Below are 26,589 nucleotides of genomic sequence, written 5' to 3' on the forward strand. Positions count from 1 at the left end.
TCTGGAGAAGGACCCCAACATCTGGGTGAGGAAGATGATGGTTGGGGTGGTGACCCCATGTCCGGGTGGGGACCCGAACATCTGGGGGAGGACCCCAACATCTGGAGGGGCCCCCGGGGGTGGCCTCCCATTCCCAACCCCCCCCCTCAATAAATTTGGGCGTCGGCACAGTCGGTTGGGTGGGTGCTGTCGGGGGAGGGGATGCAGCAGGACCCCCCTCCCCCATCCTGCAGGGAAGGGGACCCACGGAGCGGGGGAGGGGCTCGGGGGGTCCCGAGGAGCCGCGGGTGGCGGGGGGGGGGGGGGGGGGCAGAGCCAGAGAAACCCTCCAGGGTGGGGGAGGGGCGGGGCCGGGTCCCCTCGGGGTGGGGGAGGGGCGGGTCCCGGGTCCCCTCCGAGTGGGGGAGGGGCGGGACCCCGCTCGGGGCCCCCTCGCTGGCGCGCGGCCCTGCAGCTGCTGCGAGGGGGGGGGGGGGGGAGGGGGGCAACAGCTGCACGCCCCTCCCCCACCCTGAGGGGACCCGGCGGGGGGGAGGGGGGAGGGGCCAGGCTGGGCACTGGGGGAGGGGCACCCCCACGGGTGGGACCCACAGCCGCTCGTGGGGGGTGCTGGGAGGGGGGGGGCGGTCCCGGGTGGGTGACAGCCCCTCCCCCACCGCCCGTAGGGGGTGGTCCCGGGTGGGTGCCGGGGGGGGGAGGGGCGCGGTCACGGGTGGGTCCGGTCCCGGGTGGGTCTGGGGGAGGGGCAGTCCCCTCCTGTGGGTCCCTGGGTCCGGTCCCGGGTGGGTCCCCGGGGGGCTCAGTGGGGGTGGGGGGCACAGCCCCGTCCCGTGGAGGTCGGTCCGGTCGCGGGTGGGTCCGGGGGGGGCTCAGTCCCGGGTGGATCCGGTCCCGGGTGGGTCCCTGGGGGTCCCAGTCCCGTCCCGAGTGGGTCCGTGGGCTCGATCCCTTCCCGTGGGGGGGGGGGGGGGTCCCTGTCCTGAGTGGGTCTGGGGAGACTCAGTCCCGGGTGGGTCCGGTCCCGGCTGCTTCTGTGGGTCCGGTCCTGAGTGGGTTCGGTTGCAGGTGGGTCCGTGGGCTCGGTCCCTTCCCGTGGGGGGGGTCCCTGTCCTGAGTGGGTCTGGGGGGGCTCAGTCCCGGATGGGTCTGTGGTTCCTATCCTGGGTGGGTCCGTGGGTTCAGTCCCATCCCCAGTGGGTCAGTGGGCTCGGTCCCGGGTGGGTCCCGAGGGGGGGGGCGTCTCAGTCCCGGGTGGGTCTGTGGGTCCAGTCATGGGTGGGTCCTGTCCCAGGTGGGTCCGGTCCCGGGGGGGGGTCCCTGGGGGTCTCAGTCCTGCGTGGGTCTGCTCGCGGGTGGGTCCGTGGGTCCCATCATAGGTGGGTTCAGTCCCGGGTGGGTCCCCGTAGGGGGTCTCATTCGCGCCCCCTCCCCATGCCCTAGTGGGCGTGGCCAAGTGGGCGTGCCCCCCTCGCCCCGCCCCCTGGGCGTGTCCGGGGGGGGGGCGGGGCGTGTCCCCGGGCCGCGGCTCCGTCGTGCGGGGCCGGAGCGGGGCCGAGCCGGGCCCCGGGGCCGCCATGGGGCGGGGGGGGGGCCCGGGGGGGGCCCCGGAGCTGCTGCTGCTGCTGCTGCTGGGGGTCGGGGCGGCCGCAGGTGAGCGGGACTGGGCCGAACTGGGCCGAACTGGGCCGGGAGTAACCGGGACGGGGCTGACTGGGGGGGCGGGGGGGGGGGGGTCCGCGGCTAAACCGAGTTAAACTGGGGATAAACTGGGTTAAACTGGGGCTGAACCGGGCCGAACCGAGTTAAACTGGGGATAAACTGGGTTAAACTGGGGCCGAACCGGGCCGAACCGAGTTAAACTGGGAATAAACTGGGTTAAACTGGGGCTGAACCGGGCCGAACCGAGTTAAACTGGGGATAAACTGGGACCAGCTGGGCTGAAATGGGCCGAACTGGGCTGAACTGGGGCTGAACTGGGCCGGGAGTAGCCGGGTCGGGGTTAACTGGGGGGGGGGAGGGGGGGGTCCGCAGCTAAACCGAGTTAAACTGGGGATAAACTGGGTTAAACTGGGGCTGAACCGGGTCGAACCTTGTTGAACTGGGGATAAACTGGGACCAGCCGGGCTGAAACGGGCCGAACCGGGGCTGAACTGGGTCGAAGCGAGTTAAACTGGGGCTAAACCGGGAGCAACTGGGCTGAACTGGGGCTATACTGGGCCAGGAGTAACCGGGTCGGGGCTAAATGGGGGGGGAGAGTGGGGTCCGGGGCTCAGCCGAGCCGAACCGGGGCTAAACTGGGTTAAACTGGGGCTAAACTGGGCTGAACCGAGTTAAACTGGAGCTAAACAGGGACCAGCTGGGCTGAACTGGGGCTGAACTGGGCCGGGAGTAGCCGGGTCGGGGCTAACTGGGAGGGGAGAGGGGGGAGCCCCTAAACCGGGGCTAAACTGGGTTAAACTGGGCCGAACCGAGTTAAACTGGGGATAAACCGGGACCAACTGGGCTGAACTGGGATTAACCGAGTTAAACTGGGCTGGGGGGGGAGCCTGCCCGGTTTAATCCCAGTTTAGTCCCAGTTAGACCCAGTTTACTCCCAGTTTAGCCCCAGTTGGACCCGATTAGACCCAGTTTGGTGCCGGTTTAGTCCCAGTTTAGACCCGGTTTGACCCAGTTGGTCCCAGTTTAGTCCCAGTTTGTTCCCGATTGGACCCAGTTTGCTCCCAGTTTAGACCCAGTTAGACACGCTTTAGTCCCAGTTTTGTCCCGGTTTGGTCCCAGTTTGGTCCCGGTTTTCTCCCAGTTTAGACCCAGTTCCTCCCGGCTTAGTCCCAGTTTGGTCCCGGTTTAGTCCCAGTTTGTTCCCAGTTGGACCCAGTCTGGTCCCGGTTGGTCCCAGTTTGGTCCCAGTCGATGCCGGCGGGTCCCGGGGTGGGGGAGGGGCGGCGCGGCCGGGCTTTGGCGGCGCGGAAAAAGTTTGGGGGTGGGGGGGAGGGGCCGAACCGGGGCTAAACTGGGGCCGAATCGGACCCAACTGGGCTAAACTGGGCCCGACTGGGCCGGGTCGGGGGGCGGCCCCGGGAGCGGGGGGGGGGGGAGGGGAGGGGGGGAAAGGGACCGTGGGAAGGTGGGGGAGGGGAGGGGGGGGGACTGAGCCCGGTTTTGGGGGGGGAGGGGGGATCCCGGTCCCGGGGGGGGAGGGGGGGGTTGGCGGGACCGTGGGAACGCGGGGACGGGCTGGGGGGGGGGAGGGGCCGGGGGGAGGGGCCGGGCCGTGGGAACGGGGCTGGGGAGAGGGGAAAGGGGGGGGCGGGATTTGGGGGGGGTGGGTCAGAGCTCGTGGTGCATGCTGGGATGGGGGGGGCAGCACCCCCGGGGGGGGGAAGGGGGTTTGGGGGGGCGGGGACTATTTGGGGAGGAGGGGTTTCGGGGGGGCAGCACCCCTCGAGTGAGGCTCAGGGATTTTGGGGTGCAGGGGGGGTATTGGGGGGGTCAGGGATTATTTTGGGAGGGTGCAGGGTTTTGGGGGGGCGGGGGGGGTTGGGAGGGGGCAGGGATTACTGGGGGGAGGGGTTTTGGGGGGCTTGGGTTTTGGGGTGCAGGGGGGTTGGGGGTTCAGCCCCCCCCCCCGGGTGCCTGCAGGGGTTGGGGGGGGGCGGGGTCTATTTAGGGGAAGGAGGGGTTTGGGGGGCGGCTGCACCCCTCGAGTGGGGCTCAGGGATTTTTGGGGTGCAGGGGGGTATTTGGGGGGGACCAGGGATTATTTGGGGGGGTGCAAGGATTGGGGGGGCTCAGGGGTTTGGGGGGGCCAGGGATTATTTGGGGGGGCAGGGATTTTGGCAGGCAGGGAGTTTGGGGGGGCAGTGGGTATTGGGGGGGTGTTTGGGGGTGCAGCCCCCCCCCCGGGTGCCTGCAGGGTTTTGGGGGGGCGGGGTTTATTTGGGGGGGGCAGAGGATTGGGGGAGGGGCAGCCCCCGCAGGGTGGGGCTCAGGGTTTTCGGGGTGCAGGGGGTTTTTTTGGGGGGTGCAGGGATTATTTTGGGGGGGGCAGGGGGGTATTTGGAGGGGGGCAGGGGGTTGGGGGAGGGGGGTTGCAGGGTCGGGGGGGGTCGCCAGGATTTGGGGGGCAGCGGGGGGGGAGGGGGGCCAGCCGGGGGGGGGGGGGCAGTGAGTGTGCAAGGAGCGTGCGACGCACAAGCAGGGGGTGCAGTGCAGGAGCAGGGGGTGCAGCGAGCGTGCAAGGCACGAGGACGGGGTGCAGGGAGCGTGGGGTGAGTGTGCAACACGGGGGGGGTGCAGTGCACAAGCAGTGAGTGTGCAAGGCACAGGGATGGGGTGCAGTGCACAAGCAGGGGGTGCAGTGAGCGTGCAAGGTATGGGGGGGCAGGGAGCATGCAGGGAGCGTGTGACGCACGAGGACGGGGTGCAGGCAGCGTGGGGTGAGTGTGCAAGGCACGAGGACGGTGTGTGGTGAGTGTGCAAGGCACGAGGACGGGGTGTGGTGAGCGTGCAAGGCACGAGGATGGGGTGTGGTGAGCGTGCAAGGCATGAGGACGGGGCGTGGTGAGTGTGCAAGGCACGAGGACGGGGCGTGGTGAGTGTGCAAGGCACGAGGACGGGGTGTGGTGAGCGTGCAAGGCATGAGGACGGGGCGTGGTGAGTGTGCAAGGCACGAGGACGGGGTGGGGTGAGTGTGCAAGGCACGAGGACGGTGTGCAGTGAGCGTGCAAGGCATGGGGGGCAGGGAGCATGCAGGGAGTGTGTGACGCATGAGGACAGGGCGCAGGCAGCGTGGGGTGAGTGTGCAAGGCACGAGGACGGGGTGTGGTGAGTGTGCAAGGCACGAGGACGGGGTGTGGCGAGTGTGCAAGGCACGAGGACGGTGTGCAGTGAGCGTGCAATGAGTGTGCAACGCACAAGGACAGGGGACAGTGCATGAGCAGTGAGCGTGCAACGCACGAGCAGGGTGCCCAGCAAGCGTGCAATGAGCGTGCAAGGCACGAGGACGGGGTGCAGTGAGTGTGCAAGGCACGAGGACGGGGTGCAGTGCACGAGCAGGGAGCGTGCGACGCACACGCGTGGGGCGCGGGGGGGCGAAGCGGGGGTGGGGCTGCCGTGGGGCACAGCGAGCGTGCGATGAGTGTGCAAGGCACAAGGGGGGCGCGGGGGGGGCGCAGCGGGGCTGGGGGTGTCATGGGTGCCCCACCAGGGGGGACCCAGGTGTGCGGGTGCCCCCCCCTCCCCCCCCTCCAAGCAGCCTGGGGGGTGGGGGAGGGGTGACCCCGGCTGACCCCAGCCGCCCCTCCCCCACCGTTCCCACGGCCCGGACGCCTGGGTCCCTCCGGGGGGGGGGGGTGGTCCCGGCCCCACGGCGGGGCCTGGGGGCTGGGGGGGGCAGGGATGTGGGGCTGGGGGGGATCTATGGGGCAGGGGGGGTGTCTGTGGGGCAGGGGGGGCAGCAGTGGATCCATGGGGCGGGGGGGGGGATCTGTGGGGCAGGGAGGATCTATGGGGCGGGGGGGAGAATCTACGTGGTGGTGGGTGTCTATGGGGCGGGGGGGGGGATCTGTGGGGCAGCGGGGGGATCCGTGGGGCAGCGCCATGGGGCTGACACCCCCCCCCCCCGCCCCCCAAGTGCTGCCGTGCCCCGAAGGGGCCCCACCCTGCGAGAACGGGGGGCTCTGCCTGCTGGACCCCCAAGGCCGGCCCAGCTGCCTGTGAGTACCCCCCCCCCCCACCATGGGTGCCCCCCACCCATGGGTGCTCCCCCATCCACCCCAGGTGCTCACCCCCAGCCCAGGGGTGCCCCCCCCCGCTGCCCCCCCGCCCCATATCTCCCCCCCCAGCACCCCATCAGACCCCCCTGTGCCCCATAGCCCCCCCCCATGGCACCCATGACCCCCCTCCAGCACCCAGTAACCCCCTCCCAGCACCCCATAGCCCCTCCCAGCACCCCATAGCCCCCCCCCCCGGCACCCACAACCCCCCCTCAGCACCCCATAAATGCCCCCAAGCACCCAAGACCCCCATAGCACCCACAACCCCCCCCAGCGCCCTATAAAATCCCCCAGCACCCCATAGCCCCTCCAATGGCACCCATAACCCCCCCCAGCACCCCGTAACCCCCCCCAGCACCCCGTAGCCCTCCCCAGCACCCATAATCCCCCCCAGCACCCCATAACCCCCCCCAGCACCCCATAGACCCCCAGCACCCTATTACACCCCCAGCACCCTATAGCCCCCCCCCAGCACCCCATATCCCCCCATGGCACCCATAACTCCCCCCCAGCACCCATAGCCCCCCCCAGCACTCCATAACCCCCCCAGGCACCCCATAACCCCCCCCAACACCCCATAGCCCCCCCCATGGCACCCATAACCCCCCCCAGCACCCATAGCCCCCCCAGCACCCATAACCCCCCCCCCCCCCAGCACCCACAACCCCCCCAGGGAAGGGGGTGCGGGGGGTGGGGGAGGGGCAGGCAGCGCCCTGCCCAAGCCGGGGGGGGGGGGGGGGGGGGGGGCCGTGGGAGCCTGCCCGGGGCCACGTTCCCAGGGTGCCCCCCCCCGCCCCTCCCCCCCCCGGCCCCGCCTGGGTTCCCCGGGGGGGGGGGAGGGGCGCAGCCGGCCCTGGCACCCTACCCCTCCCCCCCACAGCCTGAGTTCGGGGGTGGGAGGGGCATCCCGGGGGGGCACCCAAGGGACCCCCACGCTTGGGGGGCGGCCGGTGGGAGGTGGCACGGGGGGGTCTCCTGGGTGATTTGGGGGTCACATGGGTGCTGGGGGGTCCCTGAGGTCCTGGGGGGGGGTCCCCTGGGTCCTGGGGGGGGGTCCCACGGGTGCTGTGGGGTCCTATGGGGTCCTATGGGTGCTGGGGGGTCCCGTGGGTTGTTCGGGGGTCCCTCAGGTGCTGGGGGGGGTCTGGTGGGTGCTGGGGGTTACCATGGGTGCTGGGGGGGTCCCACAGGTGACTTGGGAGGGGTCCTGGGTGCTGGGGGGTCCCATGGGTGACTTGGGGGTCTCCTGGATGCTGGGGGGTCCCCAGGGTGCGAAGTGGGGTCCCGTGGGTGACCTTGGGGGGGTCCCCTGGGTGCTGGGGGGTCCTGTGTGTGGTTTGGGGGTCCCTCAGGTGCTGGGGGTGCCCCTGGGTGCTGGGGGGGTCCCACGGGTCCTATGGGGGTCCCATGGGTGAGGTGGGGGTCCCTCAGGTGCTGGGGGGGTTCCCATGGGTGTTGGGGTTCCCACAGGTGCCAAGGGGTGTCCCACGGGTGTGGGGGTCTCCCGTGGGTGCCAGGGGTCTCCTGCACATGCAGGGGTCTCCCATGGGTGTGGGGGGGTCCCGTGGGTGCCGGGGGTCTCTTATGTGTACGGGGGTCTCCCACCAGTTCAGGGGTCTCCCACGAGTGCTGGGGGGGGGGTTCCCGTGTGTGCAGGGGTCTCCCATGGGTGTCAGGGTCTCCCACGGGTGTGGAGGGGTACCAAGGGTGCCGGGGGTCTCCCACGGGTGTGGGGGTCTCCCACAGGTGGGGGGGGGGGTCCCATAGGTGCTGGACGTCTCCCATGGGTTCAGGGGTGTCCCACGAGTGCTGGGGGGGGGGGTCCCGTGTGTGCGGGGGTCTCCCATGGGTGTCAGGGTCTCCCACGGGTGTGGAGGGGTACCAAGGGTGCTGGGGGTCTCCCACGGGTGTTGGTGGATCCCATGGGTAGAGGGGGGTCTCCCACGGGTGTGGGGGTGTCCCATGGGTGCTGGGGGTCTCCCACGGGTGCGGGGGTCTCCCACGGGTGTTGGTGGATCCCATGGGTGGGGGGGGGTCTCCCACGGGTGCGGGAGTCTGCCATGGGTGTGGGGGGTCCCACGGGTGCTGGGCGTCTCCCACGGGTTCAGAGGTCTCCCACGGGTGGGGGGGGGGTCCCATAGGTGCTGGGCGTCTCCCATGGGTTCAGGGGGGTCCCACGGGTGCGGGGGTCTCCCGTGGGTGCTGGGGGTCTCCTCCCACGGGTGCCGCCGCAGGTGCCAGCCCGGGGTGCTGGGGGAGCGGTGCCAGCTGCGGGACCCCTGCGCCCCCTCGCCCTGCCCCCCCGGGGGGCTCTGCCGGAGCACCCTGCGCCAGGGCACCCTGCAGCCCCGCTGCCTCTGCCCCCCGGGCGCCCGCCGTGAGTGGGGGGGGTGGGGGGGGCCCAGTGGGGTAGGGGAGGGTCCCATGGGAGTGGGAGACCATGGGTGAGGGGGTCCCGTGGGTGGGGGGGGTCCTATGGGTAGGGGAGGGTCCCATGGCAGTAGGGGACCATGGGGGGGGGAGGGACCCATGGGGGGGGGTCCTATCGGGGGGGGGGTGCTCATGGGGGGGGGTCCCAGTGGGGTAGGGGAGGGTCCCATGGGAGTGGGAGACCATGGGTGAGGGGGTCCCGTGGGTGGGGGGGGCCTATGGGTGGGGGGTCCCATGGGTGGGGGGGTCCTATGGGTAGGGGAGGGTCCCGTGGGTGGGGGGAGGTCCTGTGGGGGGGGGTCCTATGGGTGGGGGGTCTCATGGTTGGGGGGGTCCCACTGGGGTAGGGGAGGGTCCCATGGCAGTAGGGGACCATGGGTGGGGGAGGGACCCATGGGTGGGGGGGTCTCATGGGGGGGGTGGGTCCCAGCGGGGTAGGGGAGGGTCCCATGGGAGTGGGAGACCATGGGTGGGGGGGTCCCGTGGGTGGGGGGGTCCTATGGGTGGGGGGGTCTCATGTGTGGGGGGGTCCTAAGGAGTGGGGGCCGATGGGAATGGGGACCCACAGGTGGGGGAGGTCCCAGGGGTGGGGGTCCCATGGTGGAGGGGTGTCTCGTGGGAGTGGGGTCCCATGGGTGGGGGGGATCCCATGAGGGGGGGGGTCATATGGGGGGGGGGGTCTCATAGGTGGGGGGGTCCTATGGGATTGGGGGACCATGGGGGGGGTCCTATGGGTGGGGGGGTCTCATGGGTGGGGGGGGTCCTAAGAAGTGGGGGCCGATGGGAATGGGGACCCATGGGGGGGGGGGGTCCCATGGGTGGGGGTCCCATGATGGGGGGGCATAGGGTGAGGGGGTTTGCTCAGGAGGGTCCCCATGGGGTGGGGAGGGGGCTGGGGGGTCCTATGGGTCCCCAAAGACACCGGTCCCCCCCCCTTAACAGCACCCACCCCACCCCCCCCAGATCCTGACTGCACCCCCCTGGAGACGCCCCCCTCCCCCCCCTGCGCCCCCTCCCCCTGCCTGAACGGGGGCACCTGCCGCCAGCTGGGGGAGGGGCACTTCGACTGCGCCTGCCTGGCCGGTGGGTGCTGGGGGGGGGGTCTCTGGGTGGTCCCTGGGCATCCCTGGCAGTGGGTGGGGGTCCCTGGGAGTGGGTGGGGGTCCTTGGAAGTGGATGGGGGTCCCTGGGGGTGTCCCTAGCACTGGGTGGGGGTCCCTGGGCATCCCTGGCACTGGGTGGGGGTCCCTGGCAGTGGGTGGGGGTCTCTAGGGTGTCCCTGGGTGTCTGGGGGGGGTTCTGTGGCAGTGGGTGGGGGTCCCTGGCAGTGGGTGGGGGGTCCCTGGAACCGGGTGGGGGTCCCTGAGTGGGGTCCCTGGCAGGGGGTGGGGGTCCTTGGAAGTGTGGCGGGGTGTCTCTAGGGGGTCCCTGGGCATCCTTGGAAGTGGGTGGGGGGTCCCTGGGGGGGGGTCCCTAGCACTGGGTGGGGGTCCCTGGGCATGCCTGGCAGTGGGTGGGGGTCTCCGGCAGTGGGTGGGGGTCCCTGGGCATCCTTGACACTCGGTGGGGGGTCCTGGCATTGGGTGGGGGGTCCCTGGTGGGGTCCCTGTCGGTGGGTGGGGGTCCCTGGGGGTCCCAGGTACTGGGTGGGGGTCCTCGGAAGTGGGTGGGTGGTCGCTAGAGGGTCCCTGGACATCCCTAGCAGTGGGTGGGGGTCTCTGGGGGGGTCCCTGGTATGGGTGGGGGTCCTTGGCACCCATCACCCTTGGCATCTGGTGGGGGGTTTGGGTGGTCCTGGGTGCCGGTGGTTTGGGTGGAGGGGGGGGTCCCTGGCCCCACCCTGACCCCGGCGTCCCCAAGGCTTCGAGGGTCCCACCTGCGAGACCAACGTGGACGACTGCCCCGGGCACCAGTGTCTCCACGGGGGCACCTGCGTGGACGGGGTCAACACCTACAACTGCCAGTGCCCACCCGAGTGGACGGGTGAGGGGGGCACCCGGGGGGGCTCTGGGGCGGGGGCCGGGGGGGCCACCAGGGCGGGCACCCAGCAGGGAGCCAGGGTGGTCACGGAGGTGGGTGATGAGGTGGGACCAGGGGTGGGCGTCAAGGGGGGCATCAAGGTGGTCACTGAGATGGATGATGAGGTGGGCACAAGGGATGGGCATCAAGGTGGACACCAAGGTGAAGACCAGGGTGGGCATCAAGGTGAGGACCAGGGTGGTCAACAAGGGGGAGCATCAAGGTGAAGACCAGGGATGGGCATCAAGGGGGGCACCAAGGCGAAGACCAGGGTGGGCGTCAAGGTGGGCATCAAGGTGAAGATCAGGGTGGGTGCTGAGGTGGGCACCAGGGTGGTCACTGAGTTGGGTGATGCGGTGGGCACCAGGGATGGACGTCAAGGTGGGCACAGACCAGGGTGGTCCCTGAGGTCATCACCAAGGAGGTCCTTGAGGTGGTCACTGGGTGGTGACCAGGATGGTTCCTGAGATGTTCCCTGAGTCAGGAGGTCCCCAAGGTGATCGGAGGGGGGTGAACCTGGGTGGTCCCTGAGATGGTCCCCAAGGTGGTCAGGTGGGTACAGACCAGGGTGGTCCCCAAGGTCATCAGCAAGGAGGTCTCTGAGGTGGTCACTGGGGTGGTGACCAGGATGGTTCCTGAGATGTTCCCTGAGTCAGGAGGTCCCCAAGGTGATCAGCAGGGTGTGAAGCTGGGTGGTCCACAAGGAGGTCCCCAAGGTGGTCAGGTGGGTACAGACCAGGGTGGTCCCCGAGGTCATCACCAGGGAGGTCCCTGAGGTGGTCCCCAAGGTGGTCAGATGGATACAGACCAGGGTGGTCCCTGAGGTCATCACCAAGGAGGTCCTTGATGTGGTCACTGGGATGGTGACCAGGACAGTTCCTGAGATGTTCCCTGAGTCAGGAGGTCCCCATGGTGGTCAGGTGGGTGCAGACCAGGGTGGTCCCCAAGGTCATCACCAAGGACATCCTTGAGGTGGTGACCAGGATGGTTCCTGAGATGTTCCCTGGTCAGGAGGTCCCCAAGGTGGTCAGCAGAATGCAAGTGAAGGTGTTCCCTGAGCTCTTCTCTGAGGTGGTCTCCAAGAAGGTTCCTCAGGTTGCTCCCCAAGACCTGCTTGACCCCACCCCCTCCATGTCCTCCCCCCCCCGCCCCTTCCAGGCCAGTACTGCACCGAGGACGTGGACGAGTGCCACCTCCAACCCAACGCCTGCCACAACGGGGGCACCTGCTTCAACACCCAAGGTGGCCACACCTGCGTCTGCGTCAACGGGTGGACGGGCGAGAGCTGCAGCGAGAACATCGACGACTGCGCCACCGCCGTCTGCTTCAACGGGGCCACCTGCCACGACCGCGTCGCCTCCTTCTACTGCGCCTGTCCCATGGGCAAGACGGGTGAGGAGGGTGGGGGGCACCCGTGAGGGTGCCGTGGGGTGGGGACCTCGGAGGGTGACCTGGGGTGGGGTAGGAGACCACAGGTGCATCCTGGGGTGGGATGGGGACCTCTGAGGGTGCCTTGGGGTGGGAGAAGAGCTCCCATGTGCACCCTGGCATGGGGTGGGAACCTTCAAGAGTACCCTGGCATGAGGTGAGGACCCAGAAGTCCACTGTGGTGTGGGCACCCAGAATTGCACCCTAGCATGAGGTGGGAACCTCTAAGAGCACCCTGGCATGAGGTGGGCACCCATAAGTGCACCCTGGTGTGGAGTGGGAACCTCCAAGGGCACCCTGGCTTTGGTGGGCACCCATAACTGCATCCTAGCATGGGGTAGGAACCTCCAAGGGCACCCTGGTATGGGGTAGGAGACCACAGGTGCACCCTGATGTGAGGTAATGACCTCCAAGGGCACCCTGGCATGAGTTGGAGACCCAGAAGTCCACTCTGGTGTGGGGTGGGCACCCATAACTGCACTCTAGTATGAGGTGGGAACCTCCAAGAGCACCTTAGCGTGAGGTGGGCACCCATTAGTGCACCCAGGCATGGGGTGGGAACCTCCAAGAGCACCCAGGCATGAGGTGGGCACCCATAACTGCACCCTGGTGTGGGCTGGACACCCATAACTGTAGTCCTGGTATGAGGTGGGCACCCAAAAGTGCACCCTGGTGTTGAGTGGGATCCTCTGAGAGCACCCTGGTGTGAGGTGGGCACCCATATGGGCCCTCTGCTGTGGGGTGGACATCCCCAAAAGTGCTTCTGACATGAGGTGGGCACCTATAAGTGCACCCTGGCATCAGGTGGGCACCTCCAAGGGCACCCCAACATGGTGTGGGGACGTCTCAGAGCACCCTAGGGTGGGGTGGGCATCCTTGATAGCCTTGGGATGGGGTGGGTGTCATCAGCACTGGGTGGGCATCACTCCTTGAGCACCCTGGTATGGGGTGGGCACCCTGGGGTGGCTTTGGCGGAGGTTGGGTGGCACCAGGATAGGGTGGCCACCCCTGTTATTGGGTGGGCACCCTTGGGTAGCCTTGGCATGGGTTGGGTGGCACCATCATGAGGTGGGCATCACGCCTTGAGAACCCTGGCATGGGGTGGGCACTCTGGGGTGGTTTTGGCAGATGTTGGGTGACACCAGGACAGGAAGGGCACCCACTGGGGGATGTCCCGCACCCATGGGTGCCCTGACGCCCCGGTGGGTGCCAGGCCTGCTGTGCCACCTGGACGACGCCTGCGTCAGCAACCCGTGCCACGAGGATGCCATCTGCGACACCAACCCCGTCAACGGCCGCGCCATCTGCACCTGCCCCCCCGGCTTCACCGGCGGCGCCTGCGACCAGGACGTCGACGAGTGCTCCATCGGTGGGTGGGGGGGCACCCAAGGGTGGAGGGAGGCACCCGTGGGTGAGGGGTGCCCATGGGGGGTGGTGGTAGGACGTCCATTCATGGTGGTGGGGTCATCCATGGTTGGAGAGCACAGGCAGGGCTGCACCTCCATGAGTGATCACCATGGCAGGGGAGCACCCATGGCAGGGGACACCCATGGGTGGTGGGCACCCATGGGTGGTGGTGGGGCATCTGCTTATGGTGATACCACCATGGATGGTGGTCACACATGGGCAGAGAGCACAGGCATGACTGGACCTCCATGAGTGATCACCATGGCAGGGGAGCCAAGAGGGGTTGGGGGCACCCATGGGTGGGGGAACCCATGCGTGGTGAAACCCATGGGTGGTGGGGACATCCATTTATGGTGGTGGGGTCATCCATGGGTAGAGAGCACAGTCAGGACTGGACCTCCATGAGTGATTACCACGGCAGGGGAGCCAAGAAGGGGAGCACCCATGGGAGTTGTGAGCACCCGTAGGTGGTGGGCACCCATGAGTCATGGTGGGCACCCATGGGTGGTGGGCACCCATAGGTGGTGGTGGGGCATCTGTTCATGGTGACACCACCATGGATCATGGGCAGAAACCACAGGCAAGGGTGCACCTCCATGAGTGACAGCCATGGCAGGGGAGCCAAGGCGGGAGCAGCACCCATGGGTGAGGGCCACCCATGGGTGCTCACCCTTCCACCCTCCCTGCCCTAGGTGCCAACCCCTGCGAGCACTTTGGGCGCTGCGTGAACACCCAGGGCTCCTTCGAGTGCCGCTGTGGGCGGGGCTACGCGGGGCCGCGCTGCGAGAGCGACGTCAACGAGTGCCTGTCGGGTCCCTGCCGCAACCAGGCCACCTGCCTGGACCGCATCGGGCGCTTCACCTGCATCTGCATGGCCGGTGGGGACCACCACCCGTGGGTGGGGGGGTGGGGGGACGTGGGGTGGGGTCTGGGGTGAGGATGGGACCTGGGGTGGAGTCTGGGATGGGGATGGGACCAGGGATGGGCCTTGGATAGGTGAAGGACCTGGGGAGGGATCTGGTGAGGTTGTAGGACCTGGAATGGGACGTGATGTGGGACCAAGTATGGGTGCTGCTGTAGGTTTGGGACGTGATATGGGTTCTAGGATGGGTGTGGGACCTGGGGTGGGTTCTGGTATGGTCCTGGGATCAGACGTGGGACCTGGTATGGTCCTGGGATGGGTGTGGGACCTGGAGTGGGATCTGGTGAGGGTGAGGAACCTGGTGAGGGGTCAGGTGAGGGTATGGGACCTGGTGTGGACCTGGTATGGTCCTGGGATGGGTGTGGGACCTGGGGTGGGATCTGGTGAGGGTGTGGGATCAGGTGAGGTTGTAGGACCTGGAATGGGACCTGGTATGGATTCTGGTGTGGTTATGGGACCTGGGATGGTCCTGGGATGGTTGTGGGATCTGGTGTGGGATCTGGTGATGGTGTGAGCCCTGGAATGGGACCTGAAGTGGGATCTAGGGTGGTGTGGGACGTGGTGTGGGATCTGGTGAGGGAACAGGGCCTGATGTGGGAGCTGGTATGGTCCTGGGATGGGTGTGGGACCTCATATGGGACCTGTTGAGAGTGTGGGATCAGGTGAGGGTATAGGACCTGGAATGGGACCTGGGATGGTCCTGGGATGGGTGTGGGACCTGGGATGGGTTCTGGAATGGGTGTGGGATCTTGTATGGGACCTGGGATGGTTGTGGGTCCTGGTGTGGGACCTGGTGTAGGTCCTGGTGGGGTTTTGGGACCTGGGATGGGAGATGGTATAGATATGGCTGCTGGAATGGGTGTAGGTCCTAGTGTAGGACCTGGAATGGTACCTGGGATGGTCCTGGAATGGGTGTGGGACCTGGGATGGGTTCTGGAATGGGTGTGGGATCTTGTATGGGACCTGGGATGGTTGTGGGTCCTGGTGTGGGACCTGGTGTAGGTCCTGGTGGGGGTTTGGGACCTGGGATGTTTGTGGGACCTGAGATGGGAGATGGTATAGATATGGCTGCTGGAATGGGTGTAGGTCCTAGTGTGGGACCTGGACCTGGGATGGGTTCTGGGATGGGTGCAGGACCTGGGATGGATCATGGTATGGAAGTGGGTCTTCCCATGGGTCCTGGTGAGGCTGTGGGACGTGGGATGGGTCCTGGTGGGTCCTGGGAGACCATTGGGTGCCCTGCGTGGGTGCAGGGTGGTCTCAGGGTGGGGGTGACGGTGCCGACGGGCGCAGGGTTCAGCGGGCCCCTGTGCGAGGTGGAGGTGGACGAGTGCCAGAGCAGCCCCTGCGCCAACGGCGGCCGCTGCCACGACCTGGTCAACGGCTTCTCCTGCTCCTGCCCCCCTGGTGAGCACCCACCCAGGGGCGCCCACCCCACCACCCACCCGTGGGCGCCCACCACCCACCTCTGGGCTCTGGTGCTTGGAGGGGTTCTCCAGGCCGAGGTGGCCCTTTGGGGGTGCAGAAGCTCTGGGGGTGGCTGGGGGAGGGCTCATGGTGGTGGTGGTGATGGGTCACACCCCATCTGACCTTCACCCATGGGTGCACCCCACCCAGGTTTCTCGGGCCCCACCTGCCAGACGGACATGGACGAGTGCGCCAGCACCCCGTGCCGCAACGGCGCCAAGTGCCTTGACCGCCCCAACGGCTACGAGTGCCGCTGCGCCGAGGGTGAGCCACCCACCCCGGGACACCCGGCACCCATGGGTGATCATGGACCCCCAACATTGACCACCCAGCACCCATGGGTGTTCATGGAACCCTGACATTTACCACCCAGCACCCATGGGTGAGCATGGAACCCCGGTACTGACCACCCAGCACCCATGGGTGGGCATGGAACCCTGGTATTGACCACCTAGCACCCATGGGTGGGCATGGAACGCCAGCATTGACCACCCAGCACACACGGGTGTGTCCAACCTTATGGTACTGGCCAGCTTGCACCCATGGGTGTCCCTGGAACCCTGACACTGACCACCCATGGGTGTCCTCAGACCACTGGCATTGACCATCCTGCGCCCATGGGTGTCCCCAGCTACCTGGCGTTGGTCACCCTGCACCCACTGGTGTCCTCAACCTCCTGGCACTGGCCAACATGCACCCATGGGTGTCCCCAACCAACCCATGTTGCCCACCCTACACACATGGGTGTCCCCAGTCTCCTGGTATTGATCACCCTGCACCCATGGGTGTCCCTGACCTAAAGACATCACCCACCCTTCACCCATGGGTGTCCCTGACCTAATGACGTCACCTACCATGCACCCATGGATGTCCACAAAACCCTGCCATTGCCCACCATCCACCCATGGGTGTCCTTGACCTAATGACACCACCCACCCTGTACCCATGGATGTCCCTCACCTAATGACATCACCCACCTTCCACCCATGGGTGTCCACAAAACCCTGCCATTGCCCACCCGTCACCCATGGGTGCCCCTCCCACTCCCCTCATCCCCCCAGGCTTCGAGGGTCCTCTCTGCGAACGCGACGTGGACGACTGCTCGCCGGACCCCTGCCACCACGGCACCTGCCTGGACGGCATCGCCAGCTTCTCCTGCGCCTGCGCCCCCGGCTTCACCGGCCACCGCTGCGAGCGCCAGCTGGACGAGTGCCACAGCAACCCCTGCCGCAACGGCGGCAAGTGCATCGACCGCATCGCCGCCTACCACTGCAACTGCCCTCCCGGCACCGCCGGTAGGGCCACCGCCCGGGCTGGGGTCTCATCCGGGCATGGCACGGGTGATGGGTGTGGTGTTGGGGCTTGTCTGGGCATGGGGCGGGTGATGGAGACAGTGTTGGGTCTTGTCTGGGCATGGGGTGGTTGATGGAGACGGTGTTGGGTCTTGTCTGGGCATGGGGTGGTTGACGGAGATGGTGTTGGGTCTTATCTGGGCATGGGGTGGTTGACGGAGATGGTGTTGGGTCTTGTCTGGGCATGGGGTGGTTGACGGAGATGGTGTTGGGTCTTGTCTGGGCATGGGGTGGTTGATGGAGATGGTCCTGGGTCTTGTCTGGGCATGGGGTGGTTGATGGAGACGGTGTTGGGTCTTGTCTGGGCATGGGGTGGTTGACGGAGATGGTGTTGGGTCTTGTCTGGGCATGGGGCAGGTGATGGAGACAGTGTTGGGTCTTGTCTGGGCATGGGGTGGTTGACGGAGATGGTGTTGGGTCTTGTCTGGGCGTGGGGCAGGTGATGGAGATGGTGTTGGGTCTTGTCTGGGCGTGGGGCAGGTGATGGAGATGGTGTTGGGTCTTGTCTGGGCGTGGGGCAGGTGATGGAGATGGTGTTGGGTCTTATCTGGGCATGGGGTGGTTGATGGAGACGGTGTTGGGTCTTGTCTGGGCATGGGGTGGTTGACGGAGATGGTGTTGGGTCTTGTCTGGGCATGGGGTGGTTGATGGAGATGGTCCTGGGTCTTGTCTGGGCGTGGGGCAGGTGATGGAGATGGTGTTGGGTCTTGTCTGGGCATGGGATGGTTGATGGAGATGGTGTTGGGTCTTGTCTGGGCATGGGGTGGTTGATGGAGATGGTGTTGGGTCTTGTCTGGGCATGGGGCAGGTGATGGAGATGGTGTAGGGTCTTATCTGGGCATGGGGTGGTTGATGGAGACGGTGTTGGGTCTTGTCTGGGCATGGGGTGGTTGATGGAGATGGTGTTGGGTCTTGTCTGGGCGTGGGGCAGGTGATGGAGATGGTGTTGCGTCTTGTCTGGGCATGGGGCGGGTGATGGAGACGGTGTTGGGTCTTGTCTGGGCATGGGGCGGGTGATGGAGACGGTGTTGGGTCTTGTCTGGGCAGGGGGTGGGTGATGGAGACAGTGTTGGGTCTTGTCTGGGCGTGGGGCAGGTGATGGAGATGGTGTTGGGTCTTGTCTGGGCATGGGGCGGGTGATGGAGACGGTGTTGGGTCTTGTCTGGGCATGGGGTGGTTGATGGAGATGGTGTTGGGTCTTGTCTGGGCATGGGGTGGTTGACGGAGACGGTGTTGGGTCTTGTCTGGGCATGGGGTGGTTGACGGAGACGGTGTTGGGTCTTGTCTGGGCGTGGGGCAGGTGATGGAGACAGTGTTGGGTCTTGTCTGGGCATGGGGTGGTTGATGGAGATGGTGTTGGGTCTTGTCTGGGCATGGGGTGGTTGATGGAGATGGTGTTGGGTCTTGTCTGGGCATGGGGCAGGTGATGGAGATGGTGTTGGGTCTTGTCTGGGCATGGGGTGGTTGATGGAGATGGTGTTGGGTCTTGTCTGGGCATGGGGTGGTTGATGGAGATGGTGTTGGGTCTTGTCTGGGCATGGGGTGGTTGATGGAGATGGTGTTGGGTCTTGTCTGGGCATGGGGTGGTTGACGGAGATGGTGTTGGGTCTTGTCTGGGCATGGGGCAGGTGATGGAGATGGTGTTGGGTCTTGTCTGGGCATGGGGTGGTTGATGGAGATGGTGTTGGGTCTTGTCTGGGCATGGGGTGGTTGACGGAGACGGTGTTGGGTCTTGTCTGGGCGTGGGGCAGGTGATGGAGACGGTGTTGGGTCTTGTCTGGGCATGGGGTGGTTGACGGAGATGGTGTTGGGTCTTGTCTGGGCGTGGGGCAGGTGATGGAGATGGTGTTGGGTCTTGTCTGGGCGTGGGGCAGGTGATGGAGATGGTGTTGGGTCTTGTCTGGGCATGGGTCGGGTGATGGAGACAGTGTTGGGTCTTGTCTGGGCATGGGGTGGTTGATGGAGATGGTGTAGGGTCTTGTATGGGCATGGGGTGGTTGACAGAGATGGTGTTGGGTCTTGTCTGGGCATGGGGTGGTTGACGGAGACGGTTTTGGGTCTTGTCTGGGCATGGGGTGGTTGACGGAGATGGTGTTGGGTCTTGTCTGGGCATGGGGTGGTTGATGGAGATGGTGTTGGGTCTTGTCTGGGCATGGGGTGGTTGACGGAGATGGTGTTGGGTCTTGTCTGGGCGTGGGGCGGGTGATGGAGACGGTGTTGGGTCTTATCTGGGCATGGGGCGGTTGATGGAGATGGTGTTGGGTCTTATGTGGGCATGGGACAGGTGATGGAGATGGTGTAGGGTCTTATCTGAGCATGGGGTGGTTGATGGAGATGGCATGGGGTCTTCTCTGGGCAAGGGCCAGTTGATGGAGATGGTGTTGGGTCTTATTTAGTCACGGGGTCGTTGATGGAGATGGCGTTTGGGCTTATCTGGTCGTGGAGTGGTTGCTGGAGATGGTGTTGGATCTTATCTGGTCACGGGGTGGCTGATGGAAGTGGTGCTGGGTTTTATTTTGTCATGGGGTGGTTGTTAGAGATGGTGTTGGGTCTTATCTGGGCATGGGGCAGATGATGGAGATGGTGTAGGGTCTTATCTGGGCATGAGGTGGTTGATGGAGATGACATTAAGTTCCACTGGGTATTGGGTGGGTGCTGGATAGGGTGTAGGGTCTTATCTGGGCATGGGGAGGTTGGTGGACGCAGTGTTTGGTATTATTTGGTCGTGGGATGGTTGAGGGACGTGGCGTTTGGTCTCATCTGGGCATGGGGAGGTTGGTGGACGTTTTGTTGGGTCTCATCTGGGCATGGGGTGGGTGCTGGGTATGGTGTTGGGTCTTATTTTGTCATGGCATGGTTGATGGAGATGACGTCAGGTTCCACTGGTCATGGGGTGGTTGATGGAGATGGTGTTGGGTTCCACTGGGCATTGGGTGGGTGCTGGATGTGGCATTGGGTCCCACTGGGTGCTGGGTGGGTGCTGGATGTGGCATTGGGTCCCACCAGGGCACGGACTGGGTGCCACCACTTCCCATTGGAGCATGGGCCAGGAACGGGTCCATGGGGTGCCCCACCTGGACTTCAGCCTGGGGTGGCCCACCCTGCCCCCCTGGGTGCTCAGTCATGGGGCGGGTGCTGAGGTCGGGCCACCCTTGGGTGCCAGGTGTCAACTGTGAGGTGAACCCCAACGACTGTGCCAGCAACCCCTGCGTCCACGGCGTGTGCCAAGACGGCGTCGACCGCTACGACTGTGTCTGCCAGCCCGGCTTCACCGGTGGGTGCCCGTGGGTGCTGGGGTGGGTGGTCACGGTGACCACCAGGTGCTCCCATGGGTGCTGGAGGAGCTCAGTGTCCACTGAATGCTCCTATGGGTGCCTGGGGGGGCTTTGGTGTTCACTGGGTGCTCCCATGAGTTCTGGAGGGTCTCAATGTTGGGTGCCCACGTTGATCACCCATCATGGGTGCTCATGTTGGGTGCTCTTGTTGGGTCCCCCCGTTGATCACCTATGATGGGTGCTCCTGTTGGGTGCTCCTGTTGATCACCTGTGCTGGGTGCCCTTGTTGAGTGCCCCTGTTGATTGCCCATGATGGGTGCTCATGTTGGGTGCTTCTCTTGATTACCCATATTGGGTGCTCTGGTTGGATGCCTCCATTGATCACCCATGCTGGGTGCCCTTGTTGGGTGCTCCTCTTGGGTGCCCCTGCTGATTACCTGTGGTGAGTGCTCTTGTTGGGTGCTCACGTTGATCACCCATCATGGGTGCTCATGTGGGGTGTTCTTGAGGGGTGCCCCTGTTGATCACCCATGGTGGGTTCTTGTAACGGGTGCCCCTGTTGATCACCCATGCTGGGTTCTTGTGTTGGACGCCCCTGTTGGGTGCCCCTGTTGACCTCCTACATTGGGAGACCCAGTTGGGTGTCCCCTTGGCTGATCACCCCTGCTGGGTGCCGGCTGCCCCTGTTGGGTGCTCCTCTTGACCACCTACGTTGGCACCCCCAGCTGGGCACCCACCAGGGCGCCCCCACCCACCCCCGTCTCCCCCCACCCAGGTCCCCGCTGCAACGTGGAGATCAACGAGTGCGCCTCCAACCCCTGCCAAGATGGCGGCACCTGCGTGGACGGCGCCAACGGCTTCACCTGCCTCTGCCCACCGGGCACCCGCGACGCCCAGTGCCGCCCCGGCACCCAGCCCTGCCGCGGCAGCCCCTGCGCCCGCGGCACCTGCCGCGACCACGGGGACGGGTGAGCACCCGCCGGGTGCTGGGAAGGGGGCCTGGGTGGGGGGCTGAGGGGGAGAGCTCGAGGTGCCCATGGGGTTGTCTGTGGTTGTCCATGGGTGGTCAAGTTGGGGGTTCAGGGGTGCCTGGTTGTCTGTGGGTGCCCATGGGTGCCTGGTGGAGGTTTCATGGGTCCCTGAGAGTGTCCATGGGTGCTGTGGGTACGTTGGGGGGGCCCCGAGGGTCTCTGTGGGTGCCCATGGTGGTGTCTGTGGTTGTCCATGGGTGGTCAAGTTGGGGGTTCAGGGGTGCCTGGTTGTCTGTGGGTGCCCATGGGTGCCTGGTGGAGGTTTCATGGGTCCCTGAGAGTGCCCATGGGTGCTGTGGGTACCTTGGGAGGGCCCCGAGGGTCTCTGTGGGTGCCCATGGTGGTGTCTGTGGTTGTCCATGGGTGGTCAAGTTGGGGGTTCAGGGGTGCCTGGTTGTCTGTGGGTGCCCATGGGTGCCTGGTGGAGGTTTCATGGGTCCCTGAGAGTGCCCATGGGTGCTGTGGGTACGTTGGGGGGGCCCCGAGGGTCTCTGTGGGTGCCCATGGTGGTGTCTGTGGTTGTCCATGGGTGGTCAAGTTGGAGGTTCAGGGGTGCCTGGTTGTCTGTGGGTGCCCATGGGCGCCTGGTGGAGGTTTCATGGGTCCCTGAGAGTGCCCATGGGTGCTGTGGGTACGTTGGGGGGGCCCCGAGGGTCTCTGTGGGTGCCCATGGTGGTGTCTGTGGTTGTCCATGGGTGGTCAAGTTGGAGGTTCAGGGGTGCCTGGTTGTCTGTGGGTGCCCATGGGCGCCTGGTGGAGGTTTCATGGGTCCCTGAGAGTGTCCATGGGTGCTGTGGGTACGTTGGGGGGGCCCCGAGGGTCTCTGTGGGTGCCCATGGCTTTGTCTGTGGTTGTCCATGGGTGGTCAAGTTGGGGGTTCAGGGGTGTCTGGGTGCCCAGGGGTGCCTTGAGAGGACCCCGAGGGTCTCTGAGGTTGCCCATGGTGGTGTCTGAGGTTGACCATGGGTGCTCCAGATGGGGGTTCAGGGGTGCCTGGGCATCTGTGGGTGCTGATGGGTGGCCCTGGTTGTGTAGGGGGGTGTCCATGGGTGCCCAAGTTGGGGTTTCATGGGTCCCTGAGAGTGTCCATGGGTGCTGTGGGTACCTTGGGGGGACCCTGAGGGTCTCTGTGGGTGCCCATGGTGGTGTCTGTTGTTGTCCATGGGTGTTCAAGTTGGGGGTTCAGGGGTGCCTGGGTGTCGTGGGTGCTGATGGGTGGTCCTGGGTGCCTTGGGGGGACCCTGAAGGTCTCTGAGGGTGCCCATGGTGGTGTCTGAGGTTGTCCATGGGTGCTGATGGGTGGCCCTGGGTGGGTGGGTGGGCGCCTGGTGGAGGTTTAATGGGTCCCCGAGAGTGCCCATGGGTGCCTTCGGGGGACCCCGAGGGTCTCTGTGGGTGCCTGGGGGTGGGGGCCCACCCAAGATTGTCCATGGGTGCCCGAGTCAGCGGTGGCCTGAGATTGCCCATGGGTGCCCGGGGGGAACACCCAATGGTGCCTTTGGGGGGGGGGGGTGCCCGCCCGGGTGGCCATGGGGGTGCTCATGGACTCTTGTGGGGTGCACGGGGGGGGGATGAGTGAGGGGGGGGGGGGGGTCTGCCCGGGGACACCCTTGGGTGCCCAGCACCCACCTGTGCCCCCCCCTCAGGTTCACCTGCGAGTGCCCGGCGGGCTGGGGGGGCCCCACGTGCGCCCGGAGGGAGGAGCCCTGCGCCCCCCGGCCCTGCCGCCACGGGGGCACCTGCACCCCCGCGGGGGGGGGGGTACCGCTGCGCCTGCCGGCCCGGCTACCGGGGTACGGCCCCCGGGACCCCCACCCTGGGACGCCCCGGGGACACCCCTCGGGACACCTGGGGACACCCCCGACCCGCCCTGGGGACCCCACACACCCCCTGGGGACCCCCCCCTGGGGACACCCCCGACCCGCCCTGGGGACCCCCACACACCCCCTGGGGACCCCCCCTGGGGACACCCCTGGGGACACCCCCGACCCGCCCTGGGGACCCCACACACCCCCTGGGGACCCCCCCCTGGGGACACCCCTGGGGACACCCCTGGGGACACCCCCGACCCGCCCTGGGGACCCCACACACCCCCTGGGGACCCCCCCCTGGGGACACCCCTGGGGACACCCCCGACCCGCCCTGGGGACCCCACACACCCCCTGGGGACCCCCCCCTGGGGACACCCCTGGGGACACCCCCGACCCGCCCTGGGGACCCCCACACACCCCCTGGGGACCCCCCCTGGGGACACCCCTGGGGACACCCCTGGGGACACCCCCGACCCACCCTGGGGACCCCACACACCCCCTGGGGACCCCCCCTGGGGACCCCCCCTGGGGACACCCCCGACCCGCCCTGGGGACCCCACACACCCCCTGGGGACCCCCCCTGGGGACACCCCCGACCCACCCTGGGGACCCCACACACACCCTGGGGACCCCCTGCCCACCCTGGTGTCACCATGTGGACCCCCTGCTCACCCTGGGGACCCGCAACCCCCCCATGGGAACACCCCCAACCCACCATGGTGTCACCCTGGGGACCCCCTGCCCACCCTGGGGACCCTCAACCCAACTTGGGGACCCCCTGGGGACAACCCTGACCTACTCAGGGGGCACCCTGGGGACACCCTGCCCACCCTGGGGACCCCCAACCTACCATGGTGTCACCCTGGGGACCCCCTGCCCATCCTGGGGACCCCCAACCCACCATGGTGTCACCCTGGGGACCCCCTGCCAACGCCAAGGACCCCCTGCCCACCCTGGGGACCCCCTGGGGACACCCGCGACCCACCCTGGGGGCACCCTAGGGACACGCCCTGCCCACCCCGGGGACCTCCTGCCCACCCTGGGGGCACCCTGGAGACCCCCTGCCCACCCTGGGGACCCCCCCATGGGGACACACTGCCCACCCCGGTGTCACCCTAGGGACCCCCTGCCCACCCTGGGGACTCTCAACCCCACCTGGGGACCCCCTGGGGCCACCCCGACCCACCCTGGGGGCACCCTGGGGACTCTCTGTCAACGCCGGGGACCCCGACCCCACCCGGGTGTCACCCTGGGGACCCCCTGTGCACTCTGGGGACACCCACAACCCACCCTGGGGTCCCCCTGGGGACCTCCTGCCCACCCTAGGGACACCCCCGACCCACCCTGGGGACCCTCAACCCACCCCTGGCCCACCCTGGGGACACCCTGGGGACACCCTGGGGACATTTGGGGACCTCCTGCCCACCCTGGGGATCACCGGCCAGCCCCATCCCCCGTGCTCCTGTCCCCTGGGGTCCCCATGTCCCCACCGTCCCCGTGTCCCCTGCTGTCACCATGTCCCCCACTGTCCCCATGTCCCCCACCATCCCCATGTCCTCTGGTGTCCCCATGTCCCCCACCATCCCTGTGTCACCTGCCACCTCCATGTCCCATGGTATCCCCATGTCCCCCACCATCCCTGTGTCACCTGGTGTCCCCATGTCCCTTCAGTGTCCCCATGTCCCCTGCTGTCACCACGTCCCCCACTGTCCCCGTGTCACCTGCCTTCTCCATGTCCTCTGATGTCCCCATGTCCCCACCGTCTCCGTGTCCCCTGGTGTCCCCATGTCCCTTCAGCGTCCCCATGTCCCCTGGAGTCCCCACATCTCTACCGTGCCCATGCCCCCCACTGTCCCCATGTCCCCTGATGTCCCTGCATCCCTGCTGTCCCCATGTCCCCTGTTGTCCCCACGTCCCCACCATCCCCATGTCCCCACCATGCCTTTGTCCCCTGGTGCCCCCATGTCACCTGGTGTCCCCATGTCCCTCACCATCCCCATGTCCCCTGGTGTCCCCACGTCCCCTGGTGTCCCCATGTCACCTGATGTCCCCATGTCTCTACCATGCCCGTGTCCCCGTCTGCCCCTGTGTCCCCACTGTCCCCATGTCCCCCACTGTCCCCATGTCCCCTGATGTCCCCATGTCCCCTGATGTCCCTGCATCCCTCACGTCCCCACGTCCCGCAGTGTCCCCATGTCCCCTAATGTCCCCACATCTCCACCATCCTCATGTCCCCACCATGCCCTTGTCCCCTGGTGTCCCTGCATCCCTGGTGTCCCCATGTCCCCTGCTGTCCCCATGTCCCCACCAGCCCCATGTCCACCCCACTCCCCCGTCCCCATGTCCCCTGCTGTCCCCGTGTCCCCACCATCCCCATGTCCCCCCCACTCCCCTGTCCCCACGTCCCCTGGTGTCCCCGCTGTCCCCACCACGCCACCGTCCCTGTGTCCCCTCCCACAGGAGCCCAGTGCCAGGAGGAGGTGGACGAGTGCGCCTCAGGGCCGTGCCACCACGGGGGGACCTGCCTGGACGGCGATGGCACCTACCGCTGCCTCTGCGCCCCGCCCTACACAGGTGGGCACCCATGGGTGCTGGGGGCGCCCCAGTGGATTTGTCCTGTTCCCTGATGGGTGCCACCATTCCGGGTGACCGGAGGTGGCCATGGCATCTTGGGTGCCACCATGCCATGGTGGGTGCCACTGTGCCCTGGTGGGTTCTAGCCTGCTGGGCACCCAGAAGTGGCCGTGTCCTGATGGGTGCCACCATGCTGGGTGTTGCCATGGTGACCATGTCCTCCTGGGTGCCACCACACCATGCACCCAGTGGTGGCCATGTTCTGATGGTTGCCACCATGTTGGGTGTCCCAGTGGTGGCCATGTCCTCGCGAGTGCCACCATGCCAGGTTCTCTGATGGGTGCCACCATGCTGGATGTTGCCATGATGGCCATGTCCTGATGGGTGCCACCATGCTGGGTGACCTGATGGGTGCCACCATGCTGGGTCCCCTGTGGTGGCCATGTCCTGATGGGTGCCACCATGATGGGTGTCCCTGTGGTGGCCATGTCTTCCTGGGTGCCACCATTCTGGATCTTGCCATGATGGCCATGTCCTGATGGGTGCCACCATGCCGGGTTCTCTGATGGGTGCCACCATACTGGGTGTCCCAGTGGTGGCCATGTGCTGATGGGTGCCACCATGCCGGGTTCTCTGATGGGTGCCACCATGCTGGGTGTCCCAGTGGTGGCCATGTGCTGATGGGTGCCACCATGCCGGGTTCTCTGATGGGTGCCACCATGCTGGGTGTCCCAGTGGTGGCCATGTGCTGATGGGTGCCACCATGCCGGGTTCTCTGATGGGTACCACCATGCTGGGTGTCCCAGTGGTGGCCATGTGCTGATGGGTGCCACCATGCCGGGTTCTCTGATGGGTGCCACCGTGCTGAATGTTGCCGTGATGGCCATGTCCCGGTGGGTGCCACCATGCCGGGTGTCCCTGTGTTGGCCATGTGCTCCCGGGTGCCCCCGCGCCGGGTGTCACCCGCGGGCGCCTGACGGTGTCCCCGGGGCGCAGGGCGGGCGTGCGAGGTGACGCTGACCCCCTGCTCCCCCAACCCCTGTGACAACGGCGGCCTCTGCGTCCCCACCCCCGACCACGGGGGCTTCTCCTGCCGCTG

General features: G+C 66.7%; 1 protein-coding gene across 2 annotated transcripts; it reads left to right on the forward strand.

Annotated features, from left to right (window-relative positions):
* The first annotated feature begins 1,558 nt into the window (after positions 1 to 1,558).
* LOC142365310 (uncharacterized) lies at positions 1,559 to 26,589 on the forward strand. Of its 2 annotated transcripts, none has more exons than XM_075446033.1 (16): positions 1,559 to 1,650; positions 5,633 to 5,714; positions 8,009 to 8,151; positions 9,168 to 9,287; positions 10,065 to 10,187; positions 11,382 to 11,615; positions 12,865 to 13,020; positions 13,751 to 13,936; positions 15,274 to 15,387; positions 15,598 to 15,711; positions 16,509 to 16,742; positions 19,963 to 20,073; positions 20,850 to 21,042; positions 22,752 to 22,898; positions 25,377 to 25,490; positions 26,487 to 26,589. In XM_075446033.1, the coding sequence occupies exons 1-16, from the start codon at positions 1,575 to 1,577 to the stop codon at positions 26,533 to 26,535; spliced, it is 2,196 nt and encodes a 731-aa protein (XP_075302148.1). In that variant the 5' UTR covers positions 1,559 to 1,574; the 3' UTR covers positions 26,536 to 26,589. The 2 variants fall into 2 exon arrangements, with proteins under 2 accessions (XP_075302148.1, XP_075302149.1); XM_075446034.1 differs by lacking the exon at positions 1,559 to 1,650 and adding an exon at positions 4,371 to 4,436.

The sequence above is a fragment of the Opisthocomus hoazin genome, chromosome 35 (assembly GCF_030867145.1).
Source record: "Opisthocomus hoazin isolate bOpiHoa1 chromosome 35, bOpiHoa1.hap1, whole genome shotgun sequence".
NCBI lineage: Eukaryota > Metazoa > Chordata > Aves > Opisthocomiformes > Opisthocomidae > Opisthocomus > Opisthocomus hoazin.

Excerpts from the sequence above, each read along its gene's own strand:
- LOC142365310 (XM_075446033.1), top strand. The coding sequence starts at position 1,575 with ATGGGGCGGGGGGGGGGCCCGGGGGGGGCCCCGGAGCTGCTGCTGCTG. Across the intron at positions 8,152-9,167 it reads CTGCCCCCCGGGCGCCCGCC|ATCCTGACTGCACCCCCCTG; the intron begins GTGAGTGGGGGG and ends CACCCCCCCCAG. Across the intron at positions 15,712-16,508 it reads CGAGTGCCGCTGCGCCGAGG|GCTTCGAGGGTCCTCTCTGC; the intron begins GTGAGCCACCCA and ends TCATCCCCCCAG.